The sequence below is a fragment of the Nipponia nippon genome, unplaced genomic scaffold (genome assembly GCF_047370975.1).
Source record: "Nipponia nippon isolate SJK-2023a ecotype South Korea unplaced genomic scaffold, ASM4737097v1 scaffold_6, whole genome shotgun sequence".
NCBI lineage: Eukaryota > Metazoa > Chordata > Aves > Pelecaniformes > Threskiornithidae > Nipponia > Nipponia nippon.
In genome coordinates, this window is record NW_028262380.1 from 49,207,552 (window position 1) to 49,233,489 (window position 25,938).

Consider the following 25,938-nt stretch of genomic DNA (forward strand, 5'->3'; position numbering starts at 1 on the left):
AGTTCAGAGAGATAAAGACTTTTTGAAAATACTTGGTTCTAAACACTGCAGCTACTTTGGATATTAATTAGTCCAGTTCGTGAACTTCACTGGCTGACTGGTTTAACATCTTAGTTAGTTAGTTTCCGTTGTGAAAGTCTTGTCCTAACAGTATCAGTAATATGCTGCAAGGACAATGCTGCTTGGACTCCCTTCATCTCCATTGTTAGAGAAGCTTTAACTATTATTAAATTAAGGAATTGAGTTCTTGGCCTTTATGACAGTGTTCCTCTTCTGGGTGCACAAAGCCAATTTATCTCGAAGCATAAAATAAACAATCAAGTACTAATGTTATGAAGTGTCCATTTCTGCTTGTTTCAGCTATTACTAAATATAAAAATTGATATGCTGGAACACTTACTCCTGAGTCATCGTCTTTTTCCAAGCCCTGCATAATACAGTAGATCAATAATGCACTTTCTTGGCTATAGGCGCTGAACAGATCTGATCCTGTTTACTCTATATCAAGTAATGAATTATCTATAATATATAGTATAATTTATTCTACTCTTCACATTTTTTTTTCCTTGCTATCCCCTTATGCTTACTTCACGTCTAGTTTTATGCTGCCACATCTGCCTGGAAAATTCTCTGTTGTGACACACAGCTTCTAACTTCACCTTCCAATTTCTTTTCAAAACACAGTTTTTCTGTGATTTCATCAAGTCCCACTTTCCTGTGTTACTACTTCTAATTTCCTTAAACAGTGGTGGAGGAACTTACAAGCAGCATATTTATCCTATTGCGAGCAACTAATTGTATATCTTGATTTTACATATTCCTTCTCTTCTTGGTCTGAGATTTGTGAATTCAGTTCAGCAAATACTGTCCTTGAGACAGTATAAATGATGGATTCTGCTGTACAAGAACCACTTGGCTCATTCTCTCTGGAAAGGTACGTGTGTATTGACAGTGGGAGATCCTAGTATTTGTCAAACCTGTACTTGGAGAAAGGATTTGCCCTGTGAAGGGCAAATGAAAGCATCTGCATTTGGATTTCGTGTTTATGTACTGGGTATGAAGCTTACTGGTAACTAATTTGCAGGTGATACGTGCATACAAAGAAGCAGGCTCTGTGGTTGTTCTACTCCCGCAGATCCTAAGGACTTGAACAGACTCAGAAATGCACTGAGGCTGCGGAGCAGTACTGAGCATTTCAGCCGTGGGGTATTGTATAGTGGAAATGGTAACTGCAAAATGTGAACAAGCGGGGATAGATTCACTTCCTAGAGCCTTCTGCAGGATATGTTAACACCTGGAAAGATTTGTCAGTCCTTCTTCCCCCTCAGATTTTCTTTCAAAAGATAGGGCGGAGCTTTTACATGCCAATTCATTAGCCCTACTGTCTTTCATGACTACTGAAGCATACAGTCACCAAGTGTGTGGTCATTACATAAGCCAATAAATGAATGCTGAAAACCAACTGCAGATGCTTTTCAGAATAAGCAAAGAATCTCCCCTTCAGATATTTTGGACTTCTCATCACATCTTGTAAACTTACAGTAACAAGTCCTTTATAAAATATGAATCAACGCGTGATCTACACGTGTTGATTTTTGAGGGTTTTGTGTTAATGGCTGGCTGACTCCAGATCACTTTTGAAATAGTGTATGGCACTGCTGCTACCGGAACAGAAGAGATGCAGTTGGCGTAGATTGACCTGTGTTTTATTTCTTCTGCTTTATTACAACATCTGTGAATATCAAAAGTCTGTGGCTGTTTCTGTGTTCAGTTGTGATCTTTGCCATTGCTCTTATTGATGAGGATTTGATAAGAGCAGCATGTACTCTTGAACAATGGTGTACTGTATTTTGTAGCTAGAAATTCCTAATTCTTCAACCATGTTAAATTTATTGCATCTTCATGAAGTATTGTACCTTCTAATCTCTCCCACATATCCCTGCTTTGTTTAAAAAAAAAAAAAACAAACCAAAACACACAAACCAAAACACACAAACCAAAAAAAAGGTGGGGAAGTATTTGATGATGTTCTAAGTACAAAAGCACCTGCCTCTCTCACCCAGGTGTTCACTGGGTGAGTTGTTCAGCACAATCTTGTTAATGTGGAAGGTGTTTAGAAAAGGATGGGGTTTTTTTGTGATAGGTTTCAGAGGTTTAGCTTTTCGATTCCTTATTTTTTGTCATCAGTCTGAATGGTTTAGCTGCCCTGTCTGTATGTCTGCATCTCAGGCTCTCCCTGTGTATAAACGGATCTCTTTGCTTTCTACTTGTAGATAAAGAATGCTAGGGCAAAATTGTTCTCTCAGACCTTCTTGGAGAAGTGTATAACAAGAAGTGGTAGCAGAACAGAAGCAGACATATGTGAATGCAACATAATGGCAGCAAAAATACTAAATCCTTTACCTTTAGAAAGACCCTTTTTCATAGTTCCAGTTGTGGAATGCATATGCCCTTGCATGGCACGTCTCCTTGAAGCCACAGATGAAGGGATTGGTGATATCTTTGCTTATGCTTTCAGAGTATTTGCAGATTTGGCTCGTATTTTGTTAAACTTCTGAGGTTATTTTAACAACTTAAGGAAGTTAAAAAAAAAAATCTTTTAAAACTATTTTGGGAGTAAAGCACTCTGGCCAAGTAGTAAATTCTGTGGTGAGTTTGCCATCTGGATATATGCATGATTATTTTTTATTTTCCCCCTTGAAATGATCTGTCCTCATGAGCTTTCTCAGGATTCTCACTTATGAAAGTGACTGCCAAAGAAGCAGGAAGCCCACAAATTAGGGTAGTGAGATAGGATCTTTCTGGAGATTCTAGTTGACCAGTACTCTTTTCCTCATTTATTTATCAGACAAAAATAACAATAAAAGAATTTTATCCCTTGGAAAATATTTAACATTTAAATTGTATTTACAACTTGTTCTCTGCTTAAAGAAGTGGTAACTGTCTCTAAATATCGCTGTCTGGTTCTTATGATTTCTGAGGTGTGTGTTATGTCTCAAATTTCTTAGGCTGTAGATGCGCGCTACTTTGTAAGACTAGGATCGATATCTTTGGTTCACTTTTGATGGGTCTTATCAACATGGGGAAGCTGTGAAACAGACCAGACCGTGAATCTGAAGTGGTTTCCCAGGTGGACGTTGCTGGGCTGCAGTGGGCATTCAGGTCAGGTTCAGCTGGGCTGATGGCAGGTTACAGCCGCGTGCCGCCTGTCCCGTCCCCCTGCTGAAGGAGATTGTTCGCGTCTCTAATCTGATTGTGGAACTGCTCGTGCGAGTGCTTCCTAATCTGTTTTCAGGCAAAATACATCTGCTTAGCTGAGAGTTTAAACTTGTAAGCTAACCTGGCTCATTCTGACTGAAGCAGATTAGTGATGCTTATGTGCACAGGTATGCCAGGAGATCTGGTTGGATGCAGGGATCAGCAGTTTGGGTGTGGGAGGCTGAGCTATGCCTCAGGAAGAGTGTATGCGTGTCTGTCTACACTCCTATTCTTTCTGAAAGTTTCTTTAAATAGCTGATTTTAATGTGTCAGGAAGTCTACTTTGAAAGCAAAATAAATCTTTTGCAGAATAAGTGTGCTGGGGAGCTTGCCGAGCACTTGCTTTCTATTAGCTGCTAGTCCTTACCTATTCTAAACTTTTTTTATTTTAATAGATGAGTGCTCTGTTGCAGTTTTATGTCTTAATTCAGTAAGCTAGGATTTCCCTATGATGCTTGTCTTAGTCCTAGTATATCTCTGGCTATAAAAAGTTCAGCTAATATTTCAGTTCCCACTGGAATTGTATATGCACAACTAAACAGGAAAAAGACCAAGTAAATGATCTTTCAAAAATATCTGTTAAAAAACTGCTGTCAGACTTTTGAATTTGATTTGTTATATTTTGAAAAAGTCCTGCTAGAAAATCTGCTGAAGCTTTCTTTCATTTTTCAAAGAGATGTCACGAAGTTCTGTTGCATAACTAGGAGAATTTCTGTGCAAGCTCATAAAAATCTCATGCTTTGTTGAGGTTGGTAATGTGATTTCTACTAAGTCAGCCACTTCTTGTTGGTGGATGGTGCCTGCATCTGAGCTGCTTAATATTTCCATGTTGGGGTATAAATGATGGAGCACTCGTCATCCAATCTCTGTTCCTTCCCCAGTAGTGGAAAGACCTAGAGATGTCCAGCCTGCTGTCCGGCTACTGTGAGTCGAGCCTTTTCCAGATGTTACGACTCTTCAGAAAAGTTTCCTGAATGTGTTCTGTCTTGTAAATTTATCATCTGGGACTGAATAGACTTGGAATCAGACTTCTAAGTTGCCTCCTCCTGTCCACTTGTAACAAGTCCTTTAAAAGAGACAGCTCCAAATGTGTTAAGATTTCTTTCTGGTGAGGCCTAGCTCTGAGTGTGGCAGATGTTGGTCTCTGGGACAGTTCCACCTCCCAAGCCAGATGTGCAGCAGCCGCCTTTTTTTTCCCCACACACAGCTCAAAAATCAAGGAATGCAAGACTGTATTTGGCCAGTCTGTAAAAAGTGGCTTTCGGCCACAAGTTCCAAAAAGAACCACAACTGCCTAAATTTACACTGACCGGTACTTTTAAAACTGTCAGTTCCTCACCAGAGAAGTCAACACTGAGTGCAGGAGCTGCTGCTGAGAACAGCCGTGGTCCTGAAACAGTTGGTGCTCTCAGTGTCAAAGCAGTTATTTCACATATTTAAACAAGATACCAGAAGCACCTAAAAGAGCTTGAGGGTTTCAGGTCAATGCCCACCCATGAAGATGAGATATCTTGGAAACGAATGCTTAATCTCACTAGTGTCTGAGGAGTAAGTGCAGATATGTGGACCCCATTGGTGCCATTACCCCATGTTAACTGCAATACCTTTGAGAATAGCTGTGAACTCCATGGGAATGGATGTCAGGACATGAGCTCTTATAAGTAGAAAACATGTTCTTGCCAGGCTTTGATAAAAATCTATGAGTAATGTCACCAGGAAATGAAAGCCTTTGTTAGAGCCTTGTTTCTTTCCAGGATTCTTATTGGAGAAAGAAAATTTATTTGCTAGGTACTTCCCAGGTGTCGAGATGATAGGAATGGAAATGTAAATACCTTAGAAAGTTCAACTGTATTTTTTGTACTATTTTACAATTTATACCTAATCATTGCTTCTGTTGAGCAAATAGCTGACTCCTATGTCCTGGTGACCAAAAAGTGATTTCTGAACTTTGGACAGAATGGTACCATTTGTTAATCAGCCTTGCATCTTGAGAGCATGAAAGCTCTCTTTATAAGAAAAAGTAAGACAGACGCAGACTTGAAGGCCATGATGGATGACTGGGACTTCATATTGCCAGCATGGTTTGTACTGTATTCTGTTTTCCTCAGTGGGGGACTGGACCTCTTGAAAAGTTGAGCTCCTTAGTGAGAGAGCCTTACAGTTACTAAAAGCCTTTTTTGGCTGCTGCAGTGAGAATCGTTACTGTAAGGTCCATTTTGCAGGCTTCAAGCTATGCCTGTCATAGGACATAACCTAATCAGCCAGGTTTTCCAGTAAGGACAAATATACACGCCCTGTTTTTGATGGTGCTGTTGCTACCGACAACCAATGATTATTCAGAAAGTCATCCAATTTGGCATTCTATCAGTAGAAACAGTTGTAGTGAAATACAACTGTTAGCAGCTGGACTGTTCTACATGTCACTCTTACATGGTAGTGATAAAACCATGTTCTGAATTAGTTCGATAATGGCCTCAAAATTTGGTTGAAATCAGTCAGTTATTTCACAAGTCTTTTTCTTGAACAACTTTCTCTGTTAGAAAATAACCAACCAACCCAGAAATGTGCCTTGCCTGTTCAGTGCATATAGAGCTCTGTTCTCTTGTGTCAACAGGGTTTGACTCTTCAGGCTCCCTTCCCTATCGTGTTGTGGGTCCCTGTGGCACATAGGAGGCAAATCATCTTGTCTCACAGATTGCACCATCTCAGCTGCTTTGGATTTCTGCCTCTTGCCAGCAATCTGGCAAGTCTCTCCCTCTGAACATCGACACATACTTCGCTAGGGCCTGAGCAACTTCATCTACTTGCTTCAGAAATGTGCTGGTCTCCAAGATCAGCATAGCAGCTGACCTTTGCGAAACGCTGTACGCCTGATGTAGCAGCAAGGGCAGACACCAGGTTTGGACGGGGAGTAGTGCAGTCTATATTTGATCAATATAGCTGGTGCTGTTCAGCACTGCTGTCTGGGAGGGGCAGTGATGACTCTTCACCTACGTGAATCTGCACTGGCAATGCCCTTGAAAAGTCAGGAATGTAGATTGGCCTGCAGTAACGGTGGATCGAGGCCATGATATCAGGGCCTCTTCCTCTTTGCAGTTGCCATTGTGTGACAGGTTCACTGTTGCAAAGAAACTGTCCTAGCCCTGCATGCCTTTCCACACAGGCCTGAGAAACGGTGGCTCGTGCATGCCAACACTGACAGACCAGTGGTCTGGTGAAACTTCTGACAACAGTCAAGTTTATATGCATAATGCTAGCATGACTTGCTTTTATTGAAGAATATAGCTTTAAGTTTATGGGTAGGTGTTTATTTTGCAGTGGTCTAAGATATTAATTCGTCCCTAGCTGTTACCTGCTCTCTGCTGGAAGGATGTAAGGTCTGCTGTCCTTACAACAGTTCACATCAGTCATTCTTAATCCAGTGCCATCAACATCATATAAGTTAGAGAAAATTGGTGAGTTTACGTTGACTTGCCTAATTTTGTCTGGAATGGGTTAGGGGGCACTCTGTTGACTTTGGTGAAGCTCTACTGAAAATATCCTGTGGCAGAGCAGTAACAGCATCTTAAATTACATTAGTCTCCGAAAAGGATCTCTCTCTACAACCTATTTTTTTCCCGTTCAAATTATGATCCCAATTTCAAATTTTAGGATTGTTTATATTTGTACAGGCTGTATCAATACCTCTTTTAGTTGATAGTTCAGGTAAATCATTTATTTGTTCACGGTATCTGTGGTCAGTGCTTTCCTGTGTTGGACTTGGCTCTTTTTACTGCTTGTATTCACACCATTTTTCTGTAGTAAAAGTGCTGTAGAGCAGAAACATAGCATATTTAGAACTGATGGCTTCATAGGATTTGAAAGGAAGTTTGAATGCCTGCCTGACATTAATACTGTAGGCCACCTTACAGTCTTCTCTAGACACCTACCTTCACCTCTGGTCGAGCAGATACAAAAAATCACTTTCCTGGTCCCAGAAGTAGTTTGGCCGAGCAAATTTAGGTTTCTGTAGGTTGTTAGGCAAATGCCCTGCTGCTGAACCATACTGCTTAATCAGTTACTGAAATAAGATTCTCAGAGAGCCATTTTAAGGGCATTAAATCAATAACAATAATTGCAACCATTTCCATTTCTTCAGTGGAGCCTGCTAAGGGTCTGTTTGGGCCGGGGCCAGAATCTTTTAGACAGGTTGGGATATCATCTTCCTTCAAACCTGGCAATCTCGCATGCTGTTTGTCAGCAAGTGCCTTGTTGTTCTGCAAGGTCAGATTTTAGTTCTGCTGCCGGAAAGCTTCCCCGTGACACAGAGAACATAACACTTAGGAACCAATGTGTGGTAGGCAGTGTTCTGGAGACGTGAGGTTAACGAGAAGGCATTTGGTTTTTTTAATACCATGTGGAGACCATAATTGGTTTTTTTGCTTTTAAGTGAGACACCAGGAAGGGGAATTTGTTCTACTGTGTCCTGGTAGTATGTGACCTTGTTTTACTTCTGTCTTTCTACTGCTGAAGATGCTGAAAATGCAGACAAACCAATGTATTAACAGATTTCAGCAAGTCTGGTAAATGCTGCCATTCTGTTTCTCTTTGTATTTCTTGCTTTTATTAAAAGGAAAAAAGTACAGGTCAAAGGCTCCTTATCAGATGCTGATGCAAAGGCATTTAAAGAGTTCATTGACTAGCTCTGGAAGAAAGTACATGATTCGGAGTTCATCTTTGAAAATACAGTATTCAGAATGGAGACAGTATTGCCCAGCGGATACTGCACAAAATCTGATTGAATGCACACAGCTGAACATTTCATAAGATATGAATTGCGACTGTGGACAGATAGGCATTCTTCATAAAATATATATTACTCCTTGTTCTTTTAGAGCAACCTCACAGGAATAAGCCTGATCTGTACTTTTTTCCCCACCAAAGTGGTAAAATACACCGGTATTAATAGCTTGTGTTGCTTGCATGAAGCATGTTTTCTACCCCAACCTGATCTCCAGCTACCTTTTCTTATCTCAGAAATTCAGTTTATAACTCTACTGAAATGAACACAAATCAGAAATCATCTTTGTCCACAATATATTACAGCCTTTTACTCCCAACTGCCTTAACAGTAGTTATAGAATTACTTCATTTTTTTTCCTAGCAATTAGGACTACCCGACAGCTGAATATTATAGATAATCGTCCTTCAGACTTTTTTTAAAGAATAGGCAACTGAAAACAGGAAATTAAAATAGAAATTTTTGGCAGTATCCTGGAATAAGCATTGTCCACTATGGATCTTGAGGTAGAAAATGTTGTTGATGATAGCTTGGCAAGACTTGGGGGGTTTTGTTCTTTTTCGTTTGTCGTCTCCATGTATGCTTGGAATAATATAGAAGGACTGGGAATTTTTTAAAAAGTTGGGTTTTTTAAAAAAAAAAAAAAAAGTGTAGTGTTCGAATTAATAGATGGCTATTAATCTCTGGTAGGTTATTCTTTATTTTAACAATAACCTGACAATCTTTTCTAGAAGGTTAGTCTGATGCAGAAGCCTGCGTCAGAACACAATAAAGAGATTGCGCTTTTCATGGCATAACCTGCGTTGCTTTTCCTTTACTTCATTAGTCATTATTAAGAGGCTTGAAAATACCGTTCTGTGCCTTGAAGCTTCTTGGGAGTAAAGGGTGTTGATTGTTCTTGGTGATTAGAGGTAGTACAAGAGCTGCTTGAAAAGGGGGTATTTATTTTAAACTTTTTTTAATTGTTCAAATACAAATGTTCTTCAATGGTGGTCACTGCTCTTGATTCTCACTTTCCTCAGCTTCAATCCTGCTGTTGTCATCTTTTTAACCTTCAGTGTAAAGGGTATATGTGTTTCCATCTGTTTGTGTGTTGTCATTCTACATTACAGGTGTCAATCTCAAACAGCTCTGAGGTAGGGGAGAGTTTAGTTCTTGGTCTTAACTTCCTCCCCTTCCTCCCCATTTAAATTTAACTAAATTCAGTTTAAATTCAACTGAATTTAGTTGCTATTTGTCCTTGAGGTCTATTCCCCCACTTCAGTTAAAGATGACCTTTTTTCAGTCCATCTTTTCTGCTCTGTGTTCTAAGTTGTCCTTTTTTTTGGGCTATCTCTTCCGTTCTGCTTATCTGCCTGTTTGTGCTGCACTTCTGCAGTGTTTGAACTGGAGATTCAGTCCAAGAAATCATGCTACTGTTTTGCCAGAAGCTGACACCAGCCATCTGGTAAAATTACAATTCAGTATCACTAAAACCCATAATCTGGGGAAGTGTACCCAAAATGACTTTTATGATTAGTGGACAGGAAAGAAACAGAGACAGAGAAGTCAGTTGGGTACTCTGTCAACCACTTTGAGGTTTTCAGACCAAATATCTTAATGGCAGCATTCTTGCTGCCAAATGCTGTTTTGCTTTTGCCTTCAGAATAGTTTGCATTAATAATGAGCAACTCAGCTAGAAAGTTATTTACGTATTGCTCTTATGATACAGCTTCGCAAAGCGGCACCATGCTCGGTAACAGACTATGTGAATGGATTGATAAAGCGGTTTAGCATATCGTACTGCTAAGGTCTGTAGGCTTTCCCATTGGAAATGCATCCCAGCCCCAGGGCCACATTCGGCAATGTTGTGGATGCTGAAGAAGAATTTATACTAAGGCTGTTTTGGCCATACCATGCTAGCCTGTGTGTTAAGCCTGGTGGTTGTGAAATAAGTCTGCACTGGAGCTAGGCAGGTTTTAATCAGCAGTTCAGTAACATGTTTTGCCTGTATGTCACTGTGGGAGCAGAGAGGAGGTGACAACAGCAGCTCTTGTTTGCGTATATTCCCAGGGAGAGGCGGTCAGCTAACCCTGCCTTGGTAGCTGCGCGTGTGCTGCGGTTGTTGAATGTGTGTGTTAAACTGAGATGGAGTACATTTCTAATTTAAGACTTAAAGCGGTGATGAATTTATTGTCTTCCTAGTAAGCTATTACAGTGAGTAGTTATCCTCATAGTTAATTCCATTTGGATTTTTCTCATTTCAGCATTCAGTGATTGGATCTTGCTTCTTGTCTATTAAATAAAATCCCTGTTTGCCTAGATGGTTGGGAAGAAAGTAGTTGTTTCTGCGTAGTAACCACGTTGCCTGTTTATTTAAAATAAGTGTTACTGGGTGATTGTTCTGGACTTCATAGTTGAGATTTCCAGTTCCTTCTGTTGGTACCTATAGCTTAAGACGTGTGTTAACTCAGTAGAGTTTTCCATGACGCAGTAACACTCCAGCACAGCTTAAATGAAGTTTATTGCTAGAAAGCAAGGCTAGCAGTGTCATCCTTATTGCTCCTCAGGCTCCCTTGCTATGGATGAAAGGCCTTGAGCTGCATAAAACCATCCTAAGCAGTTGTTGTTTCAGGCAGCTGGGGAGCTCCCCATATGCAGCGCTGTTGACGATGCTGTAAAACTGACTGCGAGGACTTTTATTATAGGGAATATAGGTGGTCTGGTTTGGGGGCAGAAAGTGGAACACAGTGCTTATTGCTGTAGAGATTTCAGGCCAGCTTGGAAAGCTATCACAACTACCACAGCCCCACAAACTTTGTTTACTTACTGTTGGGGAAGAGGGGTGAATTCAACCCCCACATTATCCAAACCTGTGAAGTTTTAAGGACTGCTTATTCTCCTGTTGCACTGTAAAAGGATTAGTGATCTTTTTTGTAGAGAAGCTCTGAATTACATGTGTATCTATCATGAAGTAAGAGTTGGGTTGATTCTGTTTGTACATGTCTAGGCTTTGCTAAGGAGGCATGCAACAGCGTCTTTAAATTTGAAGGGAGTATAATAAACTGCCTGCCTATTTTTTTTAATCTGAGAATTTTTCAGCCCATGTGCTTCTCAACTCATATAACTAAAGATACTCTGTTTATGTTTCTATGAGTATGATCTAATGTTTGCTTTTGGCAAGAAACTCCTCCTTGTTAGCATGCACAGAAGGCATAGTTTACATGAAACTGAAGTATTAACAGATAGAAACTTGCAGTTCTAAATCGAGCAAACAAGTGTGCTTGTACTATATGGCGAGCAATAGTAGTATAGGCTTTTTGTAGTAATCTAATTTGTGAAAAAACAGGTATTCATTAATTATGCAAGGTAAGAATTTTTTACTTAGGTAAAGAATTTAATCTAGGAACCCAAGTAATGGTACAATTGTCAAAACAGAAAGGATAAGACAATGTAATTGAAAATTGTGTGCTTTCCTTTTCTAGCGCAGAGGTCCTTTCAATGAGAAAATGGACACTGCTTGATATTAAAGATTAAGTGGAGGCATAGAGGATTATATGGAGGACTTGCCTGTTTTGTTTTCAATAGTTGCTGGAAAACTTGGCACCCTTTAAATAACTCAAAGCTTTTTTTCTGCTTTCCCTTTTCTGAGGAAAAGGGGAGAGAAGCCTTTCATTAGTCGCACATGATAGTTAACTCGTCACATTTTACAGCTTAATCCTTTTTCTTTGAAGAGTTGTTAGTGAAAAGACAAACCAGCCATCTTCTGTGTAACAGTCATTATTAATATAACTACTAAAAATAACATGATTATTTATATGAACATGTAAGATCAGTCATAATACTGATCTCCTACTGTGGATTGTTGCCTCCCATTATGTCTTTCAAGGAATTTAAATGATTTTGTTCTAAATTATATCCATTCACTCTTCTCGATGAAAACATAACAATACAGAATTAAAAACAAGGAGTAACTTTTGTACTTTTAGTGTTGGTCTTGGCTTTCAGGGAGCTAAGAGGTATGAGCAGAATTGTTGATAAACAGATATGAGCTCCCCGCTTCTTCAGTAACACTGTACTGGTGTTAATAACTTGTCAGTTGGGATATGGCTTTGAGGAAAAGGACTTTGAATTTTTAAATTTTTTTTGTTTTTTGTTTTTACACAGTTTTCGTATTACTGGGTGATGGAGGCTTTCAACAATTTCCTCATGGGTCACTTTCGCATTTCCCTCTTATCTCCACCCCATCCTTACCACAGTATCTTACAGTAATTCTCATTTTCTTAAGTGTCAAATTTTAAGGTAAAAACATAACTTGTGTAACACACTATGCACTAATTATTTGCTGTGATGTTTTTCTCCTTTGTAAAACAAGGAAAATGCAGGCTTTTTTTTAACACTTCAAATACAAGAATTAAGGTGATGAGTTACTTATGGAGAAGTGTTTACAGAAAAATAATCAGTGGTTTCCTCTCTTCCTGTTGTGTTGATTGCTTTAATTTTGTCATCAGGTCTCTATTAATACATTTTATAGCATGATTCTCTGTGCTAGAGCATTAGAAACTGCTACAACTTTAACTCAGATTGTTTTTTTTTCTCCCCCTCCTTCCCCCCGCAAGAAGTCTTTATGAGTTAATCTCTTCTGTGTAAAATTTGAGCCAGAGCAGACCTGTTTTTGAGGAGAACGCATGAGGAAGGAAGAAAAGGGCTTTTGCTTTAAAGCAGTAAGACTGGACACTCCTCTTGCTGTTGCAAAGAGAATCCGTGGAATCCATTTTAGCCGTAATACATCCAGATCTGCGTTTGCGTGCGTGAACCCCGCAGGTGACTGCGTTGCTGATGGATCTGAGTGTGCCCTGCCCTGTATACAGCAAGGAAGCGTGTTGCACCTTTTGCAGCTTTTCCCACTCTCTACCCACAGTCACTATCTGTGAGGGTTAAGTGAACCTGTATCGAAGAGACTGGACTTCTACAGTGACGGCTGAAAAGAGTTTTGTTCATCCGCTTACTCGTGCAATACAGTGTTATTTGTTTCTGAATAAAGGATTGACATTAAAAGTTAATGTTCTGTGATGATGTTCAGTGTGCACGAATGGAGATCATGTGGTAACACTATGGAAAAAATAAATGTAAAGAGAAGAAATGATAGATCCATAAAATGGAAGAATTTATTCTTCCACACTAACAGGACAAAGACCTGTTGAACAGCAAATCTTATCTTTGATTCAGCAGTTGAGTTTTAAGGAGTGTTTGGACATCTGCAGATGGAAATTTATGTATGAATGTAGCTGAAGGTCAGAAGAATGCAATCTGAGTGCCGGACTCATGTTTTCTTAGTGATAGAAAATATCTTAATCTGTATAAAGTAATTAGACATGGTCATACATATTTTATCGTAATCTAAAGAATAAGTATGTTGACTGCTTGTAGCTCAAGCTGTTTCTTCTAAACTTTTGCTTATGAAAGGTCTATTCATCTGTCTTTTACCTCCGGTATTTCCTTATCATGCCACTCAGCTTAAATACTGCTAAATATATGTAAATTCTTGTAGCAGTTACTAATTTCCTAAACTACTTTTTGAATGCTCATTCTCTAGCGGGTTTTATATGCTATTTCATATTTTATCTTATATTAAATATTTCACCTGTGTCTACCAAAAGAGAGGTAGGATTACGTGAGAGGTCCTCCATACCCCTTTGTCTTTCCAGCCCAGAATTAAAACAACGTATTCTTTTTAACGGCTTCTGTGTGTTTGTCCCCATAACTGACAGCAAGGGACATTGCTCTGTCGTGCTCTTACTACCCACATATCTATCGTCAGCTGTTGTCTCTCATCTCAATCCCTTCACTTTCTGCGGGGAATGGATCAGAATGGTGCAAAGCATCTGGGACTGTTAAGTAGCACTGTGGGCCAAAAGGGATCGGGAGGCTGAGGCACGGGATTAGAGTGGGAGCTGTGTTAAGAGGCAGTCCTGGGAGAAAAAAGTAAGTTTGCATGATGAAATAGGGAGAGAAGGGATAAGGTCTGTTGAAATAGGATTGTGAGGTTAATAGAAGCAGGTGAACAGAAGGGAGAGATATCTTACAGTAGACCATATGTGGTGGGAAAACTGGAATTGTCTTTGTTGGGAAACATTTAGGTGGGGGAGGTCAGGGTGCAAGGAAAAAGCCTCGGAAGGTAGATACAAAGTTGGGGCCAGATTACAGTAGGGAGGGGGATAATTAAAACTGGCCACACAAGAAGATTAGAGGCAGCTGGGCTTAATTAAATTTGCACAGGAAACTTTAATTGTGGGGGTTTTTTTAAATTTAATGAATACTAAATCTAGGGGTTTTTTGTGTGCTGTCAGATTTATGTTTGACATAAGTAAGTAATTAGAGGAGCACTTTCCTTTAGTGTTGGTTACTTTGACCACTTTGCACTGAATAAACAACATGAATTGATTGTTCAGGTATCTAGGGAGAGTGAAAAAGGGAGCAGGATAATTTCTAATCCAGCAGAAAAGTTACTTGTGCTGCTCCACAAAGTGTTGGCATAGCTTTGCTGGGCAAGGTGATAGAGCAGGAGCAGAGAATCTTTTTAGCTGCGAATTTGTTCTGGAGCTTGGAGCCATGAATAATGGAGTTGACTGAGAGATTTGAGGTGTGTATACGTTTGGAAGTAGTAGTTTATCATTCTTAGGAAAAGCATGCATGCCTGTAGAATGAGATACGTTGTTAATGATGTATTTTATTTTGATGAAAAGTTATTGAAAGTTTTTGAAGCTGTATGTTAATCTTGCTCTAATCAACATTTTGTGCTGGTGAAATACGGAAGGTTTGTTTATTTTTCTCTGCTGTACAGTGTATTCAACTCAGAATTTTATGACTCGAGGAGTCTGTTACTATGATCAAGTTTGCCATCCTGTGTAATGCAGCAAAATTATTCTCCTGTAACTTTTTTGTTTAAAGCTCATAACTTTATTTTAAGTTGTTAATATCTGAAGTATCTTGTCTTCGTTAAGTCTTTGCATAAGGATAATTGTCCACTACCATAACCTATAAAAGAAGGTGGTGGATTCTTCATTTGACTTTGTATAGTTTCAGTTTCCAGTTATTGCATGTTGATTTTTTTTGGTTTGTTACTTTGCTATTGTTCCAAATCTTTCCTATATACAAAGTGAGTAGCCAGTAATCAGAGCAATCCGTTAAATGTTTTCCTTAATACAGCATGTAGGTTGCTTGCTCATAGTGTTTTGCATTGTTAGCTGTCATGGCCATACACTCAAAACTTTTTTTTTTCTTTTTTTTTCATAAAACATGGGCCACAATCTTACCAGTGTTAATTATATTGTTTATTTCTACCTGCTTGATGCTGCATTTAATTCTCTTTGTATGCATGTTTTTCCAATGGGCTTAACAGGTCTTAGGTGGCTGGCAGCGCTGGTGCGTACCCGTGGTTAGGTGCGTTTGCACTTGGTGTGTTAGTCTGGATTTGGATCAAGAGCACACTTTAAAAGTGTAACTCCTGATTGTCCACACCTGCTCCCAATTAGAATGAGTTAAACACAGGTGTCCCAGAGCACCTTCTGGGTGAAGCTAAACCAGGTGGTGTGCTCCAGCTGTGAGGGTCAGTTAGGCCCCAGGGGTGAGAGCGGGTCTGGAAGGAACAGCCCTTTCCCCTCCCCAGAGCCCACATCCTGTGGGTGCTGAGTCTTGGCTTCGCGCATCTGCCCCTACTGCGCTGCGCTGCTTGCTAATGTGGACCTAGCTTTATGTTACCAACACGGCAGTGTCAATTCGGGGCACAGTGTGCTTATGAGGATTTTGCTTCTTTTTCAGAAGGTAGGTTGGGATGTTGAAATGAAATCATAAGAGATCCATGGGCTTGGGTAGGATGTTCCTTTTTTACTTTCCATTTACCTCAATTATAATTCAGTATTACTCAGTTTAATATATCTCGGCTTCTTTCTGGGTTATTTATATTAATACGTTAGGCAAGATTTAATCAAATATCTACAGAAGTTTTTGTGTTAGTCCAATTGTCTTTGACCACCGAATCTGTAATCTCAAAAAGATTTGTTCTAGGAGCATTCGCTGCCCATAAACCACGTTGTGACTGTAATTATTCTGTCTTTTCACTAACTGCTGTCCTGATCAGTACTAGCATGACTTAGGTTAGTATCCAAGTCAGTCTAGTTCTCTCTATTTCAAAGTTAATTCTTTAAAACCTTTTCAAGTTCTGCTATAGTTTGTTAAAAACAACCCAACACCCCCCCCCCTTATTCCCACCTCATTTCCTTTTTTTTTTCTTTACAGTTTCAAATGATAAAAAAGGAATAAAAAGAAAGAGCAATACTGACAGAGATTTTCCGATTTTCCCATAGTTACAGGTTAAAAATATTTTAACAACTTTTCTATCTACTAGAGGGGCAGAGATACTTCAGCAGTAAAGCAAGAAGTGAAATGGTCATCCTTCTCTCTCAGTACAGAATGCAACCCGTTGTGGTAGAAAAATCGGAGTTTTCTCCATAGTTTCCCAGTGTTGCTTGGCATTTCTTGTAGGTGGTTTTGAGCAGCGGTTGTTCTGGGTTATTTTTATAGTCTATCTTCTGTGCAAATTTAACGGATAAAGCTGAAGAATCATAGAATTATTTAGGTTGGAAAAGACCTTTAAGATCATAAAGTGCAACTGTTAATTTCTTCAATACAGATGGGGGGGGTGCATTCATCAACTCTGAATTTACAGTTGGCTCAGTCCAGGGACTTCCATTTTCCTTAGGGATTCCTTGTATTTTGCTTTTCCATACCTGGGAGTTGCCAAGTTAGACTTGCTGACCAAGTTTAATGAGTTTTGCATGTTTAGGCGAAGCGTTGCCACTGCACTGCAATGTTTTGGTGTCTGTCTAAAAAAATCTCTTTGCGGTCTGAGGTGGGTAGGAAAGCAACAGCTTTCCTCTATGGATTCGCTGGGGTTTGGCCGATTTGAGCCATTTTGGGCTCTGAGAGTATAAATGAAGGAGGCTCCGTACTAGCTCAAAACACAGCATTTTAGTTCTCTGGTAGTTGATTTGTAAATACACTTCTTCCTGCAAAATAATAATTCTGTCTTATTCCTTATCTACCTTATATATGGAAAAGATTGTATCTTGTGTATTAGCTGACAGTAGTTAATTCTGAAAGCACTTATGTGACAGAAGGCAGCTTTAATGGTTCAAATCTCTCAGATAATGTACATCCATCTGTTCTTTAGTAAATGCATCACCTCTTTGCACGTTGATGACTTCTGATGTAGCCCTGCTTGTAATTAAATTTCGATAATGCATTTTACAGGCTTCTGGAAAAAACAAGTTGAATTTATTCGTGCTAATACAGAGTAAAACTGAAATAATTTATGACTGAAGCTAATTTTGTGAATTGATGGTCACTACAACAGTGTAGGAATAATTAAAAATACATAATAGTACTAGTGTATGTTCATCTTTTTAATTGTCTGGAATTCCATTTGGGTATATTTGCAGTAACAACAGTGTTATTGTTGTCACTTAAGCATTTAGCAGAATCGTGCATTTTATTACTTAAGTATTTTAATGCTGACCTTTTATGTTGGTTGCTTATACAAATTGAAAGTATGTATTAAATTATGGCAACAAATGCAGCATTTGCAGTTTTATCAAGTAAGTCCGAAACCAATAATTGATGCATATATTTGAAATAATGCTGTTGATACTAAAAAAATGCAATTAAAACTCTTAGGCTTCATTCATGGCTATTTAGAGAATCATTTGTGGTGGAAGCTGAAATTGCTAGACTGTGAAGATGTAAATCTCTTGTTTGGTCCTTTTTTTTTGATTACTGACTTTTACATGATTTAATGCTTAAAAAAATCCAAATCTTTTCTCTTTTTGAGAGAAAAGATGTAGTGTTGTCGTCTTCATAATGCCCAGACAATGTAGCAAGCCTGATAAATAGGTTGTACTAACCTCAGTTTATATATGCCACCAAATTTGACATTTGATGAAATGGAGCTATTAAACATCTCCCCAATATGCTAAGGTTTCCAGGCTTTGGGGAAAAATGTTAAGTGAAAACATTTCTTTTATATGCCACAAAGAGTGCACTCTTTCTCAAGTGATACTAACTATGTATAGAAAATAAAACACATTCGGTTTTGATGCCCCTTGCGCTCAAGGTTGGAGTTATTAGCTTCTGGTTTGGGTCATGTGCACCCCAGTGCCCCACTGCTTTTTTTCCACTGGTAAAAGCGGGAGTCAGCACAGCCTCTGCTTGCTTCCATCATGTCCTTGCCTTGACGTGTGGAGCTTAGTTGTCTTTTAGGATTAGCTTCTCATTCACTGATAGGAGCTAATTGCTAGTGGACACTTTCTTTGGAACACATACTTCAGCTTTTATGCTCATAAGGTTTTTTTGGGGGCAATTGTCATCTGGGTAGATATGTGGAAACTTGAGAACCATGTCTTTGGGATGTAAGTAGTGTTTCCCTGAGGAAGAGGGGACAAGTGTGCAGAATCCCACCTACAAATCCTTCTCAATGCAAGACTTGAAAAACATCTGTAAATGTGTTTCTGTGGCTTTTACGGTACAGCACAATGAGAATTACCTTAGAGCTATGGTTTCAGGTGCTTTCTTCCCTCCTCGCTAATAAGCTGAATGTTTTTACAAATGTCATGGAGCAAAGTTGGGGTTTATCTGTTCCATATCTCCATCATCCAAGGCTCTAGGTCTTTTGTTCTGATTTTTTTTTTTTAAACTATAAGAGAGAGGGGACTTTCTAAAAAAAGGGGGGGGGAGGAGGGGACAGAGGTTAGGAGAATATCTTCCTATACTGAAGTACTCATGGAAACTTATATCCCTCACTGCTCCTACTCCAAGGAGACTTGGCAGTTGTGCTCCCTTCCAGTATTGTGCTGTTGTACTTTCTGAATCTCTCTCTCACAGTGTAGCCTGCTGAGTGTGTGGTGTGGTCTATGGCCACCCGAGGACGGTGGTTCTATACACGATGAAAAAGCTCGTTACTTCCTCTTTGCACACATTTTCATGTGCAACCTGTGAATCTGACTACTTGTCGAGTTCATGTCTGACTTCCCCTACTCAACGTATCACTTGAATCTAGGGGAACTGGAGTCAGGACGTGCCAGTCTGAAAGGCTGTAGAGCTGGAAATCTAATACCAAATTTAAGATCTAGTTAGACTGTGTTATATCCCTCTGTTCTTACATATTGCATGCATACACATGTGTAGCCGAATGTGTGGATAATTTGGAAATTGCATTAGTATTTTTTGATTTCTATTAATATGCACCGAAATGTGGAAATTTTGTAACTTCTCAAAGTCTCATTTAACAATTCTTGTAGCTTCTTAGAGTTTGGAGAATTTTACTGCTAACAGTGATTTTTGCCAGCGAGGTGTGTGTGGTTCTGGGCTCCATGGGCAGCCTAGTGATGTCTACTTTTGACCACTGGGTGTCTCTGTGGCCAATTTAAGACTTGGAAGTGATAAGGCTATATTCTTTAGTGGGTGTTCTCTATTTCATTTATCTAAAAGGAAATCATAGTAACAAGAAATGAAACTTTCAGTTATACCTGAAGATATGCCTGCTCTTAAGGCATAAGACCAAAAGCAGTTCATCATTTGTGAGTAATACATTAAGTCTGTAATCAAATGAGGGGGAAAATAGAATGCCATTCGAAAATGATCTGTGTCCAATTTTTAGCAAGTAATGTCACATACTTGGATCTTCTGTTAACATGAATGTTAATGGTTCTTGTGGATTCTCTAGGAGGGCAAGTAGTTCTTCTGAATTTTGCAGAATCTGGTTCTTGCAGAGATCATGATCAGACTGTTTGATAGAAGAAATAATTTTCTTGCTACAAAGTTGTCTGCAGTTTGTTTGGGTTTTTCCAGTTGTGTGTCAAGTAGAAATTATTCCTTGTTTCTTGGAATTTGAAGGTGTCAGGAGTAATACAATGAAATAAGTTTTTAATGCTTTATCTAATAAAAAATGTAACTTTTCTAATTTCCCACTTTTTCTTTTTTTGTCTCCTTAGAATGTGAAAGCATTTGCATCTTCAGATAGCCTAGCCAAGGTCCAAGAAGTAGCAAGCTGGCTTTTGGAAATGAATCAGGAACTGCTCTCTGTGGGCAGCAAGAGGCGACGAACTGGTGGATCTCTTCGAGGTAATGCTTCCTCAAGCCAAGTGGATGAGGAGCAGATGAATCGGGTCGTGGAAGAGGAGGAGCAGCAGCAAAGACGACAACAAGAGGAGCAGCACATTGGGAGGAATGGGGAGATAGGAGGAGAAGAACCTGGATTTGATGACAGGCATGAGTCTCAGCAGCAACACTTAGAAGAAAATAACAATAGACTCATTACAGTGGATGAAGAATCCACTTGTAACCAAGAGGAAGATGATGATGAACATGCTGGTGATCAAGAGGAGGAGGTGGAAGAGGAGGAGGAAATGGACCAGGAGAGTGATGATTTCGATCAGTCTGATGACAGCAGTAGAGAAGATGAACACGCTAACAGTAACAGTATCACAAATTCCAATAGCCTCATGGACTTGCCCATTCACCAGTCATCGCCATTCTACATAAAGACAAAGGTGAGAAACTACTTTTTTTTGTGTTCTTAATCCTCGTGAACTCTGGATTTTGGAAAATAATTTGCATATTTAACTTAAACTAAAGTTTTACAATGAAGCAAAGATTTTACTTCCTAAAGGGCTCATTATGAAGAATTTATGCAGTTTGCAAAAACAATACTGTTTTAACTGTTAATAATCAAATTATTTGCGTGCACTTGACATTAGCAAATACTCCTATCTGTTTTAAGGAATAGAGCTCTGATGACTATGTTCAAAAGATAAAAGTGTTTCTTTACAAATATTTTTACAAGCTAACTCATAGACTTAATACGACCCTCCTGACATTATTTATATTTTCCTCTCAAACCAGGCAAGAAGGAAGGTAAGCAATTGTGCATAGGTGGTGTTCTCTGAGAATATCTCGTTCATTTAGATGAAAACATTGTAATGAAAAAATAGGGTGGAATATTACAGAAACATCAAGTTTTTCCTTCTGGCCAGGTTATGGTGAGTTCATTGACAAAATACAGTTTAAAAAAAAGTGTGTTAGCTAGTCATTCAATTACAAAGTCATCACATGATGTCATATCCAGTATGTTGCATCCAGTATGGACTTGATATTTAATGTAGGAAATGCTTATGCTCAAAAATATATTTTTAAGTCTCTGAATTGGAAACTTTTTGAAGTGCTTTGTAAATAACCATGCTCAAATTATATCAAGACAGAGCAGAGCGTAGTTTTCAGTGGCAGTCAGTTCTGAAGCTTTTTTTATCATCTCCAATAATGAATGCAGGTTTTTTCTTTCTTTTCTTACGACGTATTTGACATAAACTGAAACAAGCTGGTTTAGCCTGGAGGATGTTGTCTGAAAGATTTTTGTACAGATGCACAGTTTCTGTGTGGTCCGAGAGCTGTTTTGCGTATTGTTTCCATCCAGCACTGGCCATTTTCGTCTGTGCTCTGTCCCCAGGCTGTGCTCCTGCAAGAACTGTTGGGGTAGCAAGCCATATTTGGGAATTGTTCGTGATTCTGGATGCAACTCTACTTTAGGTAGTTTTAACTGTGTACCTGAAGGATCAGCACAGGTTAGAAAGCTGCTTGAGCTGGCACTGCTCTAGGTCATGGTTACACAGTAAGACTGACATAATGCAACATCAATGCTGCCAATTCATTAAATAAACCAACATTTAACAATAGGAGCACATTCTGTGTTAAGAAATGTTGTAGAAATATAGCTGTGCTGGAGCATGAGTGAATTACCAGAGTAAAAATAATCATGACTAATTAATATGCTGCTTTTGAGAAAAAAAAAGGAGTGTTTGTAGACTCATCAGCTGTATTTACAAGTGATTTCTGGTTTTACCTGTTGAAGATAGACTCATCCTAGAAGCCTCAAACCTAGACTTATTTTTAGCTTTTCAGACATGCTTCTCAGCATTTGTAGTACAGTACAGTTCTCATAACTCTGGCTGAATTGCCTGCTCCCTTGCTGTATGCTGTACTCCTGTGAAATTCGCTTTGCGCCACCAGTATTGGCCGTGATGGCTGAATCCACTACTTACTGTTTGTGTGTCAGATGTAAACCTGGCTCCTCAGAAGCATGCATTCCTGATCCAACACAGTTGCTAGTTTGGTCTGGTTGTGCGTAGCAATACTGGCAACACACAGTTTTTATCACTACCAATACCAAGAGAAAATGGTGAGACTGAATAAAATGGCAACTACTACTGCTGTGGGTGGTGTTGTGCAGCTCATCTCAACTTTTTGATATCTCTATTCTTTGTCCTACTTCTTATTCCTTTCCTCATAAACTACTGAGTAAAGTCTCTTTCTAATCTGACTTTTTTTTTTGCTTATTGGCCTGCGGGATCCTGTGCATTTAAGGAAGGAAATGGCAAGGTTCCCGCATAACGCCATAATGCTCGTGTTTGCCGCCTGTCACCTGGACTTCCACTTGACAGCAGCAAGCTCGCTGTGTTCTACCTGATAACCTTCACCAGAAGCATGAAACCCATTATATTTATATATAAATACATTTTATATATGTTCATGTTTTAGGTAATGTTTATATAATGTATAAAAATATTTATATAATATATAAAACGATATATAAACATTTGCCTCATATTACTGCTCTGTGCAAATAACTGAGATAATTGTTGCCATAATGTTGTGAAAATGTTATGACTAAAGGGCATGTGCATTTGAAATCAGAAGGCTGGTGGTTCAGGAGAGTCTTCCTTGCATTCACCAGACACCCAGGAATCCAGAAGGGTCCTTGTGGTTCCCTTTTACAATTTCCTGCATAAAATGTTAGGCTGCTCGGTACTGACTTCTGTGCAAGCTAAAGCATATTTTTAGAAAAAATTCACTATTTGAAAACAGGAAACAGTCCTTCAAGGCAAATCTATCTCAAGCCTAGGTTAATAGTTTGTTAGTTATCATCAGTAACTCCTGCACCTTTACTCTACTCTGCCTTCTTCCTGTTATCTGTCTTTTTTTGACCATTACAATTTATTATTTTCGTGTTGTACTGAAGAGCCATTTAGGAAGTGGGTTTTTTTTCCCCACATACATAAAGCAGTCAAGTTTACTCCTGAAAGGTCTCTTAAATTTAAATAACAAGGACACTGTGTCCATTGGGCATATTTTTCTATTTTTTGTTCTTGTTATGATACTTCCGTGAACACTCTCTCTGATTTTTGAACATCCATCTTGAATCGTAGATATCAGAACTGAGATTAAAACTCCAGTAGCAACTGCGCCGATGACAATTAAAATTTGTTCATGCTATATATTTACCTGTTTATATAACAGACAATTCTGTTAACACTTTTGACTGCAGCATTGCATTGGGATTTCATGTTCGACTGATTTGTCTAACATGATGCAAGCCTTTTTCAGAGAGTCTTCTGTTCTGTAAGTATGGCCTGTGTCCTTTGTACCTAGAGATAAGAATTGACGCTTGGTTTTATTAAAGTGACTAGAGTTTTCTCACATCCAGTGTACCTCATCAGATCCTTTACAGTTTGTTAATTTTTACTCCAGTTGATCTGTGTCCTATCAAATGTTGTCATGTCTGTTATATAAAAATATTAAATACCACAGGAGGGCAAAGTAAATAATATGTATAGGACTTGCAGAAACATGTGCTTGATGCTGATTCTTCACTGATTGCGTTATATATGTGGCATCCATTTCCAGTGCTCTGTGATCACTTTGTATTGCTTGAGTTCCTTAGGAATGGTCCTATAACAATTAACCACAACATAAGCAAACAAATACATTTACAGTGCATCACATAGTTAACAGAAACTGCCCTTAAATGCTTTTATCTCTCAGTACATGTGAGATTCTGTAGCACTGCAAGGACAAGAACGTATTACTGGTAGTCACCGTCACTGGGAAATAGCTCATGTAAATTATCATTCTTGCTTATTTTAGATTTAAATTGTGTGTCTACCTGTGCTCATACTCTTGAAATTGTAGTATTAACAAATATATCATGCCAGCAATATTTTATCTTTATCAAAACTGGTGTTTATGACATACGTGATAACCAGCATGTTTTTGTGGAAAAATTGGCATCAACACTGTTAATCCTATTCTATGTCAACCATGGCATTATTTTCTCTTGGACTGACACCTGGGTTTCAGCCTATGGTTATCCAGGTTGTACTCTGTTTCCTTTTCTAATTTTGTTTCTATGTATCATTAGGTTTATTTGAGATTTTTGAAACATTCCGATTGTTCTAATTCTTAAAAATAATTTTGTTTTTAATTGTGACTTTCAGTTTCCATCAAGATGAGTTGTTTTTCTTTAACTGCTGTGAACTTTTCTTATTTGGAGGAGTATTGGCTTCTTGATCACTTTAGAAATTGTTTCTAAACAGTGTTTACAGGTTCATTCAGCTTTGGTTTGGATTTGACGTATTTTGTGGCATTGGGAAAAAAGTCATGATCGCTTATACCCAAGCTACCATGAATTTAACTTTGTTCTATTAGTTTTTCTTTATCTAAAATTCTACATTATGTAATACTTTTAATATTAAATGTGTCTAATGTTGAAGCCACCTCAGTTAGGAAACAATCACTTAAAAAAAAAAAAAAAATTAAAGCCATGAATTCCTGAGAAGCATTAGCTGCATTCATTCCAGAAAATATTGTCACACATTTCTATGATTAGTCAAAATAACTACTTCATATCAGACTAGCAGGTGTGAGATCTCCAGAGGTAGGTATATACGTGCTCTAGGTCCAATTGTGGTATCAAGGCATGTTTCCTTTCTCACTCCTGCTTGCATGCTTGAAGTTGGTCTCTGGCAAAAGAGGAAAGCAATCTGAAGGTTATACAGAAACTAGAAGATGCAATTTACTGTGTCCATTGCAAAAAATTGTATTATACATGTAGGAAAGGGGTGTTGGGAGATATGCAAATGGGAGCCCTCTTTCATCTTAAAGTATGCCTGTCACTTTAAGCAGATGCGATCTTGAATTTTCGTATAATTTCTTCTTTTCATGCCATGCCCTCCCATTCAAGGTGTGATTCCAGGAGTCATTTCATATTTCTCCACAAATTGTGTTTTGAGGGGAGAATACACCAGAAGGCACTAAAGGTATTTTCATGTATTCTGTAAGGACCTGAATTTTAAAATCCAAGTGAGAGGGTAGAGCAGGAGGACTGTTAGCTGGTACGTAGCCATTTTTCTTGTTCTGGGTTTCAGGAAACATATCTGTCTGCTCTGCTTGTCTGGAGGGATGTCTGAAGGAGTGTTTGAGCCCGTCTCTGGGAGATGCTCAATCCTTCTGGACAACAGGCACTGTTCAACAAGAGTCTTTGCAAAAAAACCCCTCTTAAACATTTATTTCCTTTTCTTCTATTGAGGCTGTCAGGAAACTTAGCAAATTAGTGTATAACAATATGCAACGTTATTTCTGTGCTAACTATTTGGATTGTGATGGTGACTCTTCGTAAGGGGTCAGACATTCTGCATGCAGAACCCTCCACTAACTTTCCAAGTTAGTGTACTCTTCAAATGTAGGTTTGCCTGTTGCAGGATTCTGGGCTGTGATGGTGATTGTTTTGTTGGTTAACCACAGCTTCCTAACAACCAGAAAACAGATTAGCTAAAATGAAGATGAAAAACTTGTGTATAGTTGGAGCTACAACCACAAAAAACGCTTTTATGCCCCTTCAGCAGTTGTCATATTTGAGCATTTGCTTCATTGCTAAAGGTAATAAGATGTTTTTTTTTAATAGATGCCTTTCATATATAACATATATTACATACCACAGCGGTAAAGGCTGAGAAGCAGCTTAATTCTCTTGTAAA

The 25,938-nt window shown here is 38.7% G+C and overlaps 1 protein-coding gene across 1 annotated transcript in view; it reads left to right on the forward strand.

The window, feature by feature from the left end:
* Positions 1 to 25,938, forward strand: part of FBXW7 (F-box and WD repeat domain containing 7) — a 189,661-nt gene that overhangs the window by 65,671 nt on the left and 98,052 nt on the right. Inside the window, exon 2 of the mRNA XM_087737227.1 lies at positions 20,065 to 20,622. Within this exon, the coding sequence (XP_087593353.1) occupies positions 20,134 to 20,622 (489 nt within the window). The 5' untranslated portion in view covers positions 20,065 to 20,133. The remainder of the gene's footprint in view (positions 1 to 20,064; positions 20,623 to 25,938) is intronic.